The sequence below is a fragment of the Lynx rufus genome, unplaced genomic scaffold, assembly GCF_022079265.1.
Source record: "Lynx rufus isolate CCGP_SWC_20201006 ecotype Redwood Valley unplaced genomic scaffold, mLynRuf1.p SCAF_21, whole genome shotgun sequence".
Lineage (NCBI taxonomy): Eukaryota > Metazoa > Chordata > Mammalia > Carnivora > Felidae > Lynx > Lynx rufus.
In genome coordinates, this window is record NW_025814836.1 from 1,358,874 (window position 1) to 1,373,608 (window position 14,735).

Genomic DNA, 14,735 nt, shown 5'->3' on the forward strand with positions numbered 1-14,735 from the left:
AAATTTATTGTCAAGTTGGTTTCCATACAACACCAAGTGCTCATCCCAAAAGGTGCCCTCCTCAATACCCATTACCCACCCTCCCCTCCATCCCACCCCCCATCAACCCTAAGTTTGTTCTCAGTTTTTAACAGTCTCTTATGTTTTGGCTCTCTCCCACTCTAACCTCTTTTTTTTTTCCTTCCCCTGCCCCATGGGTTTCTGTTATGTGGATCTCAGGATCCACATAAGAGTGAAAATATATGGTATCTTTCTCTGTATAGCTTATTTCACTTAGCATCACACTCTCCAGTTCCATCCACGTTACTACAAAGGGACATGTTTCGTTCTTTTTCATTGCCCTGTAGTACTCCATTGTGTATAAAACCACAATTTCTTTATCCATCCATCAGTTGATGGACATTTAGGCTCTTTCCATAATTTGGCTATTGTTGAGAGTGCTGCTATGAACATTGGGGTACAAGTGCCCCTATGCATCAGTACTCCTGTATCCCTTGGGTAAATTCCTAACAGTGCTACTGCTGGGTCATAGGGTAGGTCTATTTTTAATTTTTTGAGGAACCTCCACACTGCTTTCCAGAGCGGCTGCACCAATTTGCATTCCCACCAACAGTGCAAGAGGGTTCCCGTTTCTCCACATCCTCTCCAGCATCTATAGTCTCCTGATTTGTTCATTTTGGCCACTCTGACTGGCGTGAGGTGATACCTGAGTGTGGTTTTGATTTGTATTTCCCTGATAAGGAGCGACGCTGAACATCTTTTCATGTGCCTGTTGGCCATTCGGATGTCTTCCTTAGAGAAGTGTCTATTCATGTTTTCTGCCCATTTCTTCACTGGATTATTTGTTTTTTGGGTGTGGAGTTTGGTGAGCTCTTTATAGATTTTGGATACTAGCCCTTTGTCCAATATGTCATTTGCAAATATCTTTTCCCATTCTCTTGGTTGCCTTTTAGTTTTGTTGGTTGTTTCCTTTGCTGTGCAGAAGCTTTTTATCTTGATGAGGTCCCAATAGTTCATTTTTGCTTTTAATTCCCTTGTCTTTGGGGATGCGTCGAGTAAGGGATTGCTACGGCTGAGGTCAGAGAGGTCTTTTCCTGCTTTCTCCTCTAGGGTTTTGATGGTTTTCTGTCTCACATTCAGGTCCTTTATCCATTTTGAGTTTATTTTTGTAAATGGTGTGAGAAAGTGGTCTAGTTTCAACCTTCTGCATGTTGCAGTCCAGTTCTCCCAGCACCATTTGTTAAAGAGACTGTCTTTTTTCCATTGGATGTTCTTTCCTGCTTTGTCAAAGATGAGTTGGCCATATGTTTGTGGGTATAGTTCTGGGGTTTCTATCCTATTCCATTGGTCTATGTGTCTGTTTTTGTGCCAATACCACGCTGTCTTGGTGATGACAGCTTTGTAGTAGAGGCTAAAGTCTGGGATTGTGATGCCTCCTGCTTTGGTCTTCTTCTTCAGAATTACTTTGGCTATTCGGGGCCTTTTGTGGTTCCATATGAATTTTAGGATTGCTTGTTCTAGTTTCGAGAAGAATGCTGGTGCAATTTTGATTGGGATTGCATTGAATGTGTAGATAGCTTTGGGTAGTATTGACATTTTGATGATATTTATTCTTCCAATCCATGAGCAGGGAATGTCTTTCCATTTCTTTATATCTTCTTCAATTACCTTCATAAGCTTTCTACAGTTTTCAACATACAGATCTTTTACATCTTTGGTTAGATTTATTCCGAGGTATTTTATGCTTATTGGTGCAATTGTGAATGGGATCAGTTTTATTTGTCTTTCTGTTGCTTCATTGTTAGTGGATAAGAATGCAACTTATTTCTGTACATTGATTTTGTATCCTGCGACTTTGCTGAATTCATGTATCAGTTCTAGCAGACTTCTGGTAGAGTCTATCGGATTTTCCATGTATAGTATCATGTCATCTGCAAAAAGTGAAAGCTTGACTTCATCTTTGCCAATTTTGATTTCCTTTTGTTGTCTGATTGCTGATGCTAGCACTTCCAACACTACGTTAAACAACAGCGGTGAGAGTGGGCATCCCTGTCGTGTTCCTGATCTCAGGGAAAAAGCTCTCAGTTTTTCCCCATTGAGGATGATGTTAGCTGTGGACTTTTCATAAATGGCTTCTATGATGTTTAAGTATGTTCCTTCTATCCCGACTTTCTCAAGGGTTTTTATTAAGAAAGGGTGCTGGATTTTGTCAAAGGCCTTTTCTGCATCAATTGACAGGATCATATGGTTCTTATCTTTTCTTTTATTAATGTGATGTATCACGTTGATTGATTTGTGAGTGTTGAACCAGCCCTGCATCCCAGGAATGAATCCCACTTGATCATGGTGAATAATTCTTTTTATATGCTGTTGAATTCGATTTGCTAGTATCTTATTGAGAATTTTTGCATCCATATTCCTCAGGGATATTGGCCTGTAGTTCTCTTTTTTTACTGGGTCTCTGTCTGGTTTAGGAATCACAGTAACTCTGGCTTCATAGAATGAGTGTGGAAGTTTTCCTTCCCTTTCTATTTCTTGGAATAGATTGAGAAGGATAGGTATTATTTCTGCTTTAAACATCTTGTAGAACTCCCCTGGGAAGCCATCTGGTCCTGGACTCTTATTTGTTGGGAGATTTTTGATAACCGATTCAATTTCTTCACTGATTGTGGGTCTGTTCAAGCTTTCTATTTCCTCCTGATTGAGTTTTGGAAGAGTGTGGGTGTTTACGAATTTGTCCATTTCTTCCACGATGTCCAATTTGTTGGCATATAATTTTTCATAGTATTCCCTGATAATTGTTTGTATCTCTGAGGGATTGGTTGTAACAATTCCATTTTCATTCATGATTTTATCGATTTGGGTCATCTCCATTTTCTTTTTGAGAAGCCTGGCTAGAGGTTTGTCAATGTTGTTTATTTTTTCAAAAAACCAACTCTTGGTTTTGTTGATCTGCTCTACAGTTTTTTTAGATTCTATATTGTTTATTTCTGCTCTGATCTTTATTATTTCTCTTCTTCTGCTGGGTTTAGGCTGCCTTTGCTGTTCTGCTTCTATTTCCTTTAGGTGTGCTCTTAGAGTTTGTATTTGGGATTTTTCTTGTTTCTTGAGATAGGCCTGGATCGCGATATAATTTCCTCTCAGGACTGTCTTCGCTGCATCCCAAAGCATTTAGATTGTTGTATTTTCATTTTCGTTTGTTTCCATATATTTTTTGATTTCTTCTCTAATTGCCTGGTTGACCCACTCATTCGTTAGTAGGGTGTTCTTTAACCTCCATGCTCTTGGAGGTTTTCCAAGACTTTTTCCTGTGGTTGATTTCAAGCTTCATAGCATTGTGGTCTGAAAGTATGCATGGTATAATTTCAATTCTTGTATACTTATGAAGGGATGTTTTGTGACCCAGTATGTGATCTATCTTGGAGAATGTTCCATGTGCACTGGAGAAGAAAGTATATTCTGTTGCTTTGGGATGCAGAGTTCTAAATATATCTGTCAAGTCCATCTGATCCAATGTCTCATTCAGGGCCCTTGTTTCTTTATTGACCGTGCGTCTAGATGATCTATCCATTTCTGTAAGTGGAGTGTTAAAATCCCCTGCAATTACCACATTCTTATCAATAAGGTTGCTTATGTTTATGAGTAATTGTTTTATATATTTGGGGGCTCCTGTATTCGGTGCATAGACATTTATAATTGTTAGCTCTTCCTGATGGATAGACCCTGTAATTATTATATAATGCCCTTCTTCATCTCTTATTACAGACTTTAATTTAAAGTCTAGTTTCTCTGATATAAGTATGGCTACTCCAGCTGTCTTTTGGCTTTCAGTAGCATGATAAATAGTTCTCCATCCCCTCACTCTCAATCTAAAGGTGTTCTCAGGTCTAAAATGAGTCTCTTGTAGACGGCAAATAGATGGGTCTTGTTTTTTTATCCATTTTGATACCCCATGTCTTTTGTTTGGTGCATTTAGTCCATTTACATTCAGTGTTATTATAGAAAGATATGGGTTTAGAGTCATTGTGATGTCTGTATGTTTTATGCTTGTAGCGATGTCTCTGGTACCTTGTCTCACAGGATCCCCCTTAGGATCTCTTGTAGGGCTGGTTTAGTGGTGACGAATTCCTTCAGTTTTTGTTTGTTTGGGAAGACCTTTATCTCTCCTTCTATTCTAAATGACAGACTTGCTGGATAAAGGATTCTCGGCTGCATATTTTTCCTGTTCATCACATTGAAGATCTCCTGCCATGCCTTTCTGGCCTGCCAAGTTTCAAAAGAGAGATCAGTCACGCGTCTTATAGGTCTCCCTTTATGTGTTAGGGCATGTTTATCCCTTGCTGCTTTCAGGATTTTCTCTTTATCCTTGTATTTTGCCAGTTTCACTATGATATGTCGTGCAGAAGATCGATTCAAGTTACGTCTGAAGGGAGTTCTCTGTGCCTCTTGGATTTCAATGCCTTTTTCCTTCCCCAGTTCAGGGAAGTTCTCAGCTATTATTTCTTCAAGTATACCTTCAGCACCTTTCCGTCTCTCTTCCTCCTCTGGGATATCAAGTATGCGTATATTATTTCTTTTTAGTGTATCACTTAGTTCTCTAGTTTTCCCCTCATACTCCTGGATTTTTTTATCTCTCTTTTTCTCAGCTTCCTCTTTTTCCATAGTTTTATCTTCTAGTTCACCTATTCTCTCCTCTGCCTCTTCAATCCGAGCCGTCGTCATTTCCATTTTATTTTGCATGTCGTTTAAAGCATTTTTCAGCTCCTCCTGACTATTCCTTAGTCCCTTGATCTCTGTAGCAAGAGATTCTCTGCTGTCCTCTATACTGTTTTCAAGCCCAGCGATTAATTTTATGACTATTATTCTAAATTCACTTTCTGTTATATTATTTAAATCCTTTTTGATCAGTTCATTAGCTGTTGTTATTTCCTGGAGATTCTTTTGAGGGGAATTCTTCCGTTTGGTCATTTTGGATAGTCCCTGGAGTGGTGCAGACCTGCAGGGCACTTCGCCTGTGCTGTGGTGTATAACTGCAGTTGGTGGGTGAGGCCACAGTCAGACCTGATGTCTGCCCCCAGCCCACTGCTGGGGCCACTGTCAGACTGGTGTGTGCCTTCTCTTCCCCTCTCCTAGGGCCGGGATTCACTGTGGGGTGGTGTGGCCCATCTGGGGTACTTGCACACTGCCAGGCTTGTGGTGCTGGGGATCTGGCGTATTAGCTGGGGTGGGTAGGCAAGGTGCACGGGGGCAGGAGGGGCAGGCTTAGCTCGCTTCTCCTTAGGTGATCCACTTCAGGAGGGGCCCCTCTTCCGTGGGCCTCTCGTCTGCGCTTGGCTCCAGAGACTCCGTTCTGCTAGTCTTCTGGAGTTTTTCTGGGTTATTTAGGCAGGTGTAGGTGGAGTCTAAGTGATCAGCAGGACGTGCAGTGAGCCCAGCATCCTCCTATGCCGCCATCTTCCCCAAATCCCCCACATCTTCTTAATCCATTCATCAGTTGATGGACATTTGGGCTGTTTACATAATTTGGCTATTGTTTATAGTGCTGCTATAAACATTGGGATGCATGTGCCCTTTTGAGTCAACATTTTTGTATCCTTGGATAAATTCCTAGTAATGCAATTGCTGGATGGTAGGGTAATTTGATTTTTAACTTTTTGAAGACACTCCATACTGTTTTCCAGAGTGGCTGCTCCAGTTTGCATTCCCAATAGTGCAAAAGGGTTCCCCTTACTCCACATCCTTGCCAACATCTGTTGTTTCCTGAGTTGACATGGGTGAGGTGGTATCTCATTGTGACTTTGATTTGTATTTCCCTGATGAGTGATGTTGAGCATCTTTTCATGTGTCTGTTGGCCATCTGGATGTCTTCTTTGGAAAAGTATCTATTCATTTCTTCTTCCCATAGCTTCACTGGATTATGTTTTTTTGGGTGTTGAGGTTGATAAGTTCTTTATAGATTTTGGAGACTCTTTATCCGAGGTGTCATTTGCAAATATATCCTTATTCGATTAGTTGCTTTTTAGTTTTGTTGATTGTTTCCTTTCCCGTGCAGAAGCTTTTTATCTTGACGAGGTCCCAATATTTAATTTTTTCTTTTATTTCCCTTGCCTCTGGAGACATGTCAAGTAAGAAGTTGCTGCAGCCTAGGTCAAAGAGGTTGCTGCCTGTTTTCTCCTATAAGATTATGATGGTTTCCTGTCTCATATTTAGGTCTCTCTTCCATTTTCAATTTGTTTTTGTGTATAGTGTAATAAAGTGGTCCAGATTCATTCTTCTGCATGTTGCTGTCCAATTCTCCCAACACCATTTGCTCAAGAAATTGTCTTTTTTCCATTGAATACTGTTTCCCACTTTGTTGAAGATAAGTTGGTCATATGTTTGTGGATCTATTTCTGGGTTCTCTATTCCACTGCTCTATGTGTCTGTTTTTGTGCCAATACATACTATCTTGGTGATTACCACTTTATAATACAGATTAACGTTTGGGATTGTGATGTCTCCCACTTTGGTTTTCTTTTTCATTGCTTTGGTTATTTGGGGTCGTTCATGGTTCCATACAAGTTTTAGGATTGTTTGTTCTAGCTCTGTGAAGACACCGGAGTTATTATTTTTTTAATGGTTATATATTTTTGACAGAGAGAAACAGAGCATGAGTGGGAGAGGGGCAGAGAGAGAGGGAGACACAGAATCCAAAGCAGGTTCCAGGCTCTGAGCTGTCAACACAGAGCCCAACATGAGACTCGGACTCACAGACTGAAAGATCATGACGTGAGCTGAAGTTGGATGCTCAACCGACTGAGCCACCCAGACGCCCCTGGAGTTATTTTGATAGGGACTGCGTTGAATGTGTAGATTGCTTTGGGTAGTATAGACATTTTAACAATATTTGTTCTTCCAATCCATGACCATGGAATGTTTCTCCATTTCTTTGTGTCTTCAGTTTCTTTCATAAGCTTTCTGTAGTTTTCAGCATAAAGATCATTTACCTCTTTGGTTAGGTTTATTCCTAGGTATTTTATAGTTTTTGGTGCAGTTGTAAATGGGATCAATTCCTTGATATCTCTTTCTGTTGTTTCATTATTAGTGTATGGAAATTCAACCACTTTCTGTACATTGATTTTATATCTTGTGACTTTGTTGAATTCATGTATCAGTTCTAACAGGTTGTTGTTGTTGTTGTTGTTGTTTTTGACTGTTTTAGGTTCACAACGAAACTGAGAGGAAGGTATAGAGATTTCTTACCTGTCCCCACTCAGGCGTAACCTCCTCCATTATCGACATCCCCCATTAGAGTGGTATATTTGTTATAACAGATGTACCTACATTGATACATCATTATTGATTAATGTGTCACCCAAAGTCCCTAGTCTACCTTAAGGGTCACTCTTGATATTGTACATTGTGTGAGTTTAGACAAAGTTTTATGATACATATCCATCATTATAGTATCATACATAGTATCTTCACTGCCCTAAATATCCTCTGACCTTTGTCCCATCCCAATCCCTGGCAACTATTGATCTTTTTACTGCCATCGTGGTTTTTCCCTTCCCAGAATGTGCTGTAGTTGGAATCACTCAGTATGCAGCCTTTTCAGTTTAGCTTTTTTTCACTTAGTAATATGCATTTGACTTTCTCTGAGTCTTTTCATGGCTTGATAGCTCATTTCTTTTTAACACTGAATAATATTGCATTGTCTGGATGTACCACAGTTTGTTTATCCATTCACCTACTGAGAGACATCTTCCAAGTTTTGGCAAGTATGAATAAAGCTGCTATAAGCATTCATGTGCACATTTTTCTGTGGATGTAAGTTTTCAGTTGCTTTGGGTAAATACCAAGGGGTACAATGGCTAGATCATATGGTAACAGTATGTTTGGCTTTTTAAGAAGTGAAATAAGTCAGTCAGAAAAAGACAGATATCATATGTTTTCACTTATATGTGGAACTTGAGAATTGTGATGTCTGTAGGTTTCATGCTTGTAGTGATGTCTCTGGTACTTTGTGGTCCTTGAAACATTTCACTGACAGAATCCCCCTTAGGATGTCTCGTAGGGCTGGTTTAGTGGTGACGAATTCCTTCAGTTTTTGTTTGTTTGGGAAGACCTTTATCTCCCTTCTATTCTAAATGACAGACTTGCTGGATAAAGGATTCTCGGCTGCATATTTTTCCTGTTCATCACATTGAAGATTTCCTGCCATTCCTTTCTGGCCTGCCAAATTTCAGTAGATGGATCTGTCACTAGCCTTATCTGTGTCCCTTTATATGTTAGAGCACATTTATCCCTAGCTGCTTTCAGAATTTTCTCTTTATCCTTGCATTTTGCCAGTTTCACTATGATACGTCGTGCAGAAGATCATTTCAAGTTACGTCTGAAGGGAGTTTTCTGTGCCTCTTGGATTTCAATGCGTTTTTCTTTCCCCAGATCAGGGAAGTTCTCAGCTATGATTTGTTCAAACACACCTTCAGCCCCTTTCTCTCTCTCTTCCTCCTCTGGAATCCCTATTATATGGATATTGTTCCATTTCATTCCATCACTTAGTTCTCTAATTCTCCCCTCATACTCCTGGATTTTTTAATCTCTCTTTCTCAGCTTCCTGTTTTTCCATAATTTTATCTTCTAATTCACTTATTTTCTCCTCTGCCTCTTCAATCCGAGCTGTGGTCACCTCTGTTTTATTTTGCATCTCATTTATAGCATTTTTTAGCTCCTCCTGTTTCTTAGTCCCTTGATCTCTGTAGCAATAGATGCTCTGCTGTCCTCTATATTTTTTTCAAGCCCAGCGATTAATTTTATGACTATTATTTTAAATTCACGTTCTATTATATTGCTTAAGTCATTTTTGATCAATTTGTTAGCTGTTGCTACTTCCTGGAGTTTCTTTTGAGGAGAATTCTTCCATTTCGTCATTTTGGATAGTCCCTGGAGTGGCGCAGAACTGCAGGGCACTTCCCCTGTGCTGTCTGGAATAACTTGTGTTCGTGGGCGGGGCGGTAGTCAGACCCGATGTCTGCCCCCAGCCCACTGCTGGGGCCACAGTCAGACTGGTGTGTACCTTATCTTCCCCTCTCCCAGGTTCAGGACTCACTGTGGAATGGTATGGCCCCTGTCTGGGCTACTTGCACACTGCCATGTTTGTGGTGCTGCTTCTATGGGATCTGGCATATTAGCCACAGTCTATCTCCAAGGTGCACAGGGGCAGGAGGGGCAGGCTTAGCTCGCTTTGCCATTGTCAGTGGTCCCCTGTGGGAGGGGTCCTGCAGCACCAGGAACGAGGCAGGCAGACCCTTCAGAGGGATGGATCCACAGAAGCACAGCGTTGGGTGTTTGCGAGGAGCAAGCAAGTTCCCTGGCAGGAACTGGTTCCCTTTGGGATTTTGGCTGGGGGATGGGCGAGGGAGATGGCACCGGCTAGCGCCTTTGTTCCCTGCCTAACTGAGCTCTGTCATCCCGGGGCTCAGCAACTCTCCCTCCCTTTGTCCTCCAGCCTTCCCGCTTTCGGAGCAGAGCTGTTAACTTATGACCTCCCAGATGCTAAGTCACGCTTGCTGTCCGAACACACTACATCTGGCCCCTCCACTTTTGCAAGCCAGACTCGGGGGCTCTGCTTGGCTGGCAGGATGCCCCTCCACCCCGGCTCCCTCCTGCCAGTCCGTGCAGCGTGCACTGCCTCTCCGCCCTTCCTACCCTCTTCCGTGGGCCTCTCGTCTGCGCTGGCTCTGGAGACTCCATTCTGCTAGACTTCTTGTGGTTTTCTGGGTTATTTAGGCAGGTGTAGGTGGAATCTAAGTGATCAGCAGGACGCGAGGTGAGCCCAGCATCCTCCTACGCCGCCATCTTCTCCCGAAACCCCTGGATTTGTGCTTTGACATTAAAGTGTTTTTGTCTTCTGTAACAGAATGTGATGTTTGGAGCCAGAATGGATTGAAAATAATCTCAGAGGGAAATGAAAACATAATGTGATGCTATGTTTTGAACAAATATACTTTTCCTAAGCCTTTTGGTGAAGGTACTGCTTTTCTGAGAGGCTTGGGGAAGAAGACAGATGTATCTTCTGGGAAATGGAACTGCTCTTGGTAAATGTGGAGCATAAATGTGTATACTCAGAGAATGGTTGGCAGTGACAGGAAGTCATTAGTGCCCTCACTTCAAATAAATCTCCTTTCAGTGGACTCTTGCCTGGACAGGGAGTGAATCATTAAAACACCAACCAAACTAACAGTACTCCCACAGGAAAAAGCAGCAGGGACTCACCCCAAGAAGGAAGATGCCAACTTTAGCAGTTTCAACAGAGCTGCCCCATCCTTGTCTTTACCCATCAGATACTCAGGTGTGTAGCTACTGCTGTCAGTTCCATCAAATGCCAATGAATAGCTTCATCATTTGTCTTGAGTCTAACATTAGAGAATTCGTTGTCTGTATGTGTGACTTCCAAAATGTACAAGAAAAGGCCACCCTGATGAGCTTGCTAGCCTGGTGGAGATGTACACAGATGGTTGCAGAGCCCCTGCCAGTCTGTCTCAACCTCTTTTTTTCCTGCTTGACTCTTGCATATCCTCTGTGAAAGCTCCATGTAGAACCAGAATCCCCTGCATCTACTCAAGGTCATAAACCTGCCTTTTCAAATGTTTTCATCCAGATATTGTGAGCTACCTAGAGCTGCATTGGACCACACAACCCCTAGTCAGTTTGGCACAATTGAGCCTTGAAATGTGGCAAGTCAAATTAAGGTGTTCTGTGAATGGAAAACCCACACTGGATTTCAAAGATTTAGTATAAAAATTAATGTAAACTATTCAATTTTATGTTGATTATATGTTAAAATAATATTTTGGGTATGTTGGATTCAATAATATATTATTAAATTTAATTTCACTTTTTTTTTTTACTTTTTTTTTAAATACGTGGTACTAGAAATTTGAAATTACATAGTGGCTCACAGTATATTTCTATTGGCTTGTGGTCTGGGATTACCTTGCATTTTGAGTGAGCTGACAAGAAGATGACAAGTTTCTTCGCCTTCCCAGGATTTAATGTCTTTTTCTATGATAAGGAGTGTCAAACATTTTTTTTTTTTTTTGTAAGGGGTCAGATATAAATCTTTCAGGCTTCATGGGCCACATGGTCTCTGTTGCCACTACTCAACAGTACTTTGATGTGGCAGCCTCAGCTACCCTAGATGGTAGAACATCCATTTTATGATAAGTAAATGAATGGGAGAGAATGTGTTACAATAAAACTTTATTTACAAGAACAGTCAGTGGGCCAGTATTGGCCTGGGGGCTGTAGTTTCTTGTTTCTTGATCTATAAAAAATACTGATTTACCTAGGTCAATTCTCTTTGGACTGTAAAAGCACATTTTTCATTCATAGAATCCTTACTGTATACACGTTTATGGGTTCAAGGATCTTATGGTACATGCAAATATCTTTGTATTATTTTTTGTTGGCATGTTATAATCCAACTAGCAGATGATGAAGCTTGAATCTAAAATATTAGAACTGATATCTGATATAATTCCTTTCTCTTTTTTTTGTCTCTCCCTCCCTGCCTCCTCTTTTTACCTCCCTCCCTTCCCCCTTTCCCTTTTTACCCCTCTCTTTCTGTCTCTATCTCTGTCTGTTTCTGCTTTTGTTTGTGTCTCTCTCTTCCCACTGGTTAGGCTGGAGTTTGTATGTTGTGGTGTTAGGAGACTGTAGGTGGTATTAGGATAAGCTTAGGTTGATCCATTCTCCCGAGGCTCAGTGAATATTAAAAGGTCTCCCTTGTAGTCCTGGACATCTTGTCTGAGATTCACTGTCATGTTAAATGAACACTAAGGGGTCTCTTTTCAGTCTTTGCTCTGGTGGCTCATTATGTGACCGGATGCTTGTCTAAGGGATTTATAGGGGTGAACGCATAATCCTCATAACAACCTTAGTAAGTAGGTATTATTATTACTTCCATTTTAAAGATGAAGAAATTCAGTCATGGAGATGTTTAATACTTTCCCAGGATCATGCAGGTGGACAAGAACAGAACCCTTAACTAATGTGTTGTGGTGGGAATGCATGTGGATTTTGAAGCCAGAAAAATATGCCAAAACATCATCTGCATCTTAGTGGTGGCATACTTTGTCAAATTCCTTAATATATTTAAGCTTCAGTTTCTTCTATGAAATAGGGATAATATGTATGACCTGCCTTGTTGTGTTTGGGAAATTTCAACATCTGCATTCTCAACATCCAGCCCTTAGCATATAGTAGATGTGAATAAGTCACTTATTTCTGAGTTGTATGTTGTCATTGTATGGTTTACCTGTACCCACAGGGAAGCAGAATGTATAGTGATTGAAAGCATGCACTCTAGAGTTAGACTGAGGGGGTTTGAATGTCTGTCCACACCAAAGGAGATTAGCCAAGTAACCTGGATAAGTCTGCTTCCTTTTCCGAATCCCATCTGCACAGTGGATGTGATGATATCAATCTCAAAAGGTGATATGAGCAGTTGATGAGGTCAACTTTATGAGGATTTCCACAGTGTCTAGACACTACATGAACAAATTTTTTTTGATGGAGTCTGAATGCTTGCATCAGTCCCTAGATGATACTCCTTCTCAGGATTGTTGCCATCTCTGAGACACCAGTAACCATCTACGATGTTGGGAGCACAGCAGAACCATCTACAAGGAAATTCCTTTGGGCTTGGACTCCCCAAGAGTAAGGTCTTCTTTTTGTGGACTCCATCCTTTGGGAAAGCATACTTGCTTCTGAAACACAGTCAGGTGTCCTATCACCCAGGTTGAAGTATTCAGCATCTTACTTGACACTGACTCAATTCCATACAATCTGTCACAGTGTAAGGAAAGGTTTTGCATTTGTGTGAATGCTTGTGATGATGTCTGTGACACCTGGAGTTGAACAGACACTATTCCTGGGGTGCATTTTTCCAGAATTCAATTATTAGGACTGACCTATTGCTAACATATTCAGCTATTAAAAAAAAAACAAAGTTTACTAATCTCAAATTTAGATTATTTTACTGAAATCTGTTGTTTCAGTTTTCCATTTTGTAAAAGAAATGTGCCTAGAATAGAACCTACCACCTTACTGAAATGTCTAATTCTGGTCTAGAATTTAAGGAGCTATTTCACTTGTGGTTGTAGTTTCTGTGTTTAAATTACAGCTTCATAGAAAGAGCCTTACTGTGACTCTTTCTGAGTAGCCACTCCCCATGCCCACGGCCAGGGGAAGGAAGAATGTTATAATCATTATCATTATAACACACTAGGCTCTTCCCAGTGAATTTTTAAGCCTTTTGGGACAAAAATTTTAGTCTTTGCAGTGACTTCCCTCAATGGCAATGCAGCAGGAAGTAATGGCTTCAAAGCATGAATTCCAAATGTGAAATGGGAATCAATTGTGATTTGTTAGCTGGGATAGGAATTTGTGGGAACACAAGTACATCGTGGGAAGAATATAATGAGGGAAACTTTCATCTTCTCATGACTTCTTTTGTATTTGTGCATACCTATACCTCCTGCACTTCACTGAATACAGAAGAAATTCCATTCTTTCCTCTTCCCTTCCTAGAGACAAGAGATTATTTTCTAATCCTACCTCTAAAGCTCTCTTCACTATTAAGTGTTAGGAACTTCAGGGGTCTATAGGAATATGACATTTCTAGGAAACCAGTTTTCTCAGAAGGACAATTGGAAGATGATGCAGAGACTTAAAAAATCGTCCAGTTATATGACACTGACAGTTGTTAAGTGTCATTATCAAGACCAACACTCTAATGTTGTAGATGATTAAGTTGAGGCTATAAAATGTCAATTAAAATTTGTAAAAATTGTAAGCATTTCTCAATAAAATGTCATACATTGGGAGATGTCTAATGTAGGCATTCATCCATATCATCTAGGTTAAAACCAACTTTTTAACTTCTAGAAATAAGAAGTAATTGACTTTGTGGATACACAAACCTCCTAAGTCATGACAAATATAATGATGTAATGACATATGTAATAATTAATTTAGAACTCACATTACTTGCCAGACACCAGACACCACAATCCACTTCTCTTCATGTTTCAGGTTGGGCTTCCCAATGATGGTTGTCTCCTGCACAGTTGGGATGTGTTACCTCCTTGTTGCTCATGTCGTGATGGGATGGAATTAACAGATATACATCGTTTAAAGACTAAGGGAAACTTGATCCATCACCAACATCAGTAGAAAACTGCCCCAAGACCACTCTTGGGAGAAGAAAAGGTGCTCATCATGGGGGTGCTCTGGAGTGGAAACCTTTGGCATCCACACTCATTCAGGTGAATGCTAGAAAATCATGGGAAATACAAGATAACTTACTAAAGATTCCACTACAAGAAAATATGTATATTTCAAAACAAGTCTTGCTATGCTCTGTAAGAAAAGACACAAATGCAATATTCGACCCCAAGTGGCTTGTACTGTTTAACTTTCAGTTTCCTGAGGTCATCAAGAGTTTTTTTATGTAATCATTTTCCATGTTAAAATAGTCTGCATCTCTGTACTCTTTCTGGGAAAAGGAAAACAGTTTGTAAGGAAACATTTTATGTATTAAAAAAATAAACTGTAACTTGACAAAAGGTTTAGAATTAATTAGTCTCCTAGCTTTTTAGCAGTTTACATAATATAAAATTATATTTTATCCATTTATGTTTTTCTCTGGAGTTTTTAAGTCATCAATTACAAGTGTAGAAATTTGACTT

At 40.3% G+C, this 14,735-nt stretch overlaps 1 protein-coding gene across 1 annotated transcript in view; it reads left to right on the top strand.

Moving 5' to 3' along the window:
• OCA2 (OCA2 melanosomal transmembrane protein) overlaps positions 1-14,164 on the top strand; it is a 424,483-nt gene extending 410,319 nt beyond the window's left edge. Inside the window, exon 23 of the mRNA XM_047086660.1 lies at positions 14,080-14,164. Within this exon, the coding sequence (XP_046942616.1) occupies positions 14,080-14,164 (85 nt within the window). The remainder of the gene's footprint in view (positions 1-14,079) is intronic.
• The last annotated feature ends 571 nt before the right edge of the window (positions 14,165-14,735 follow it).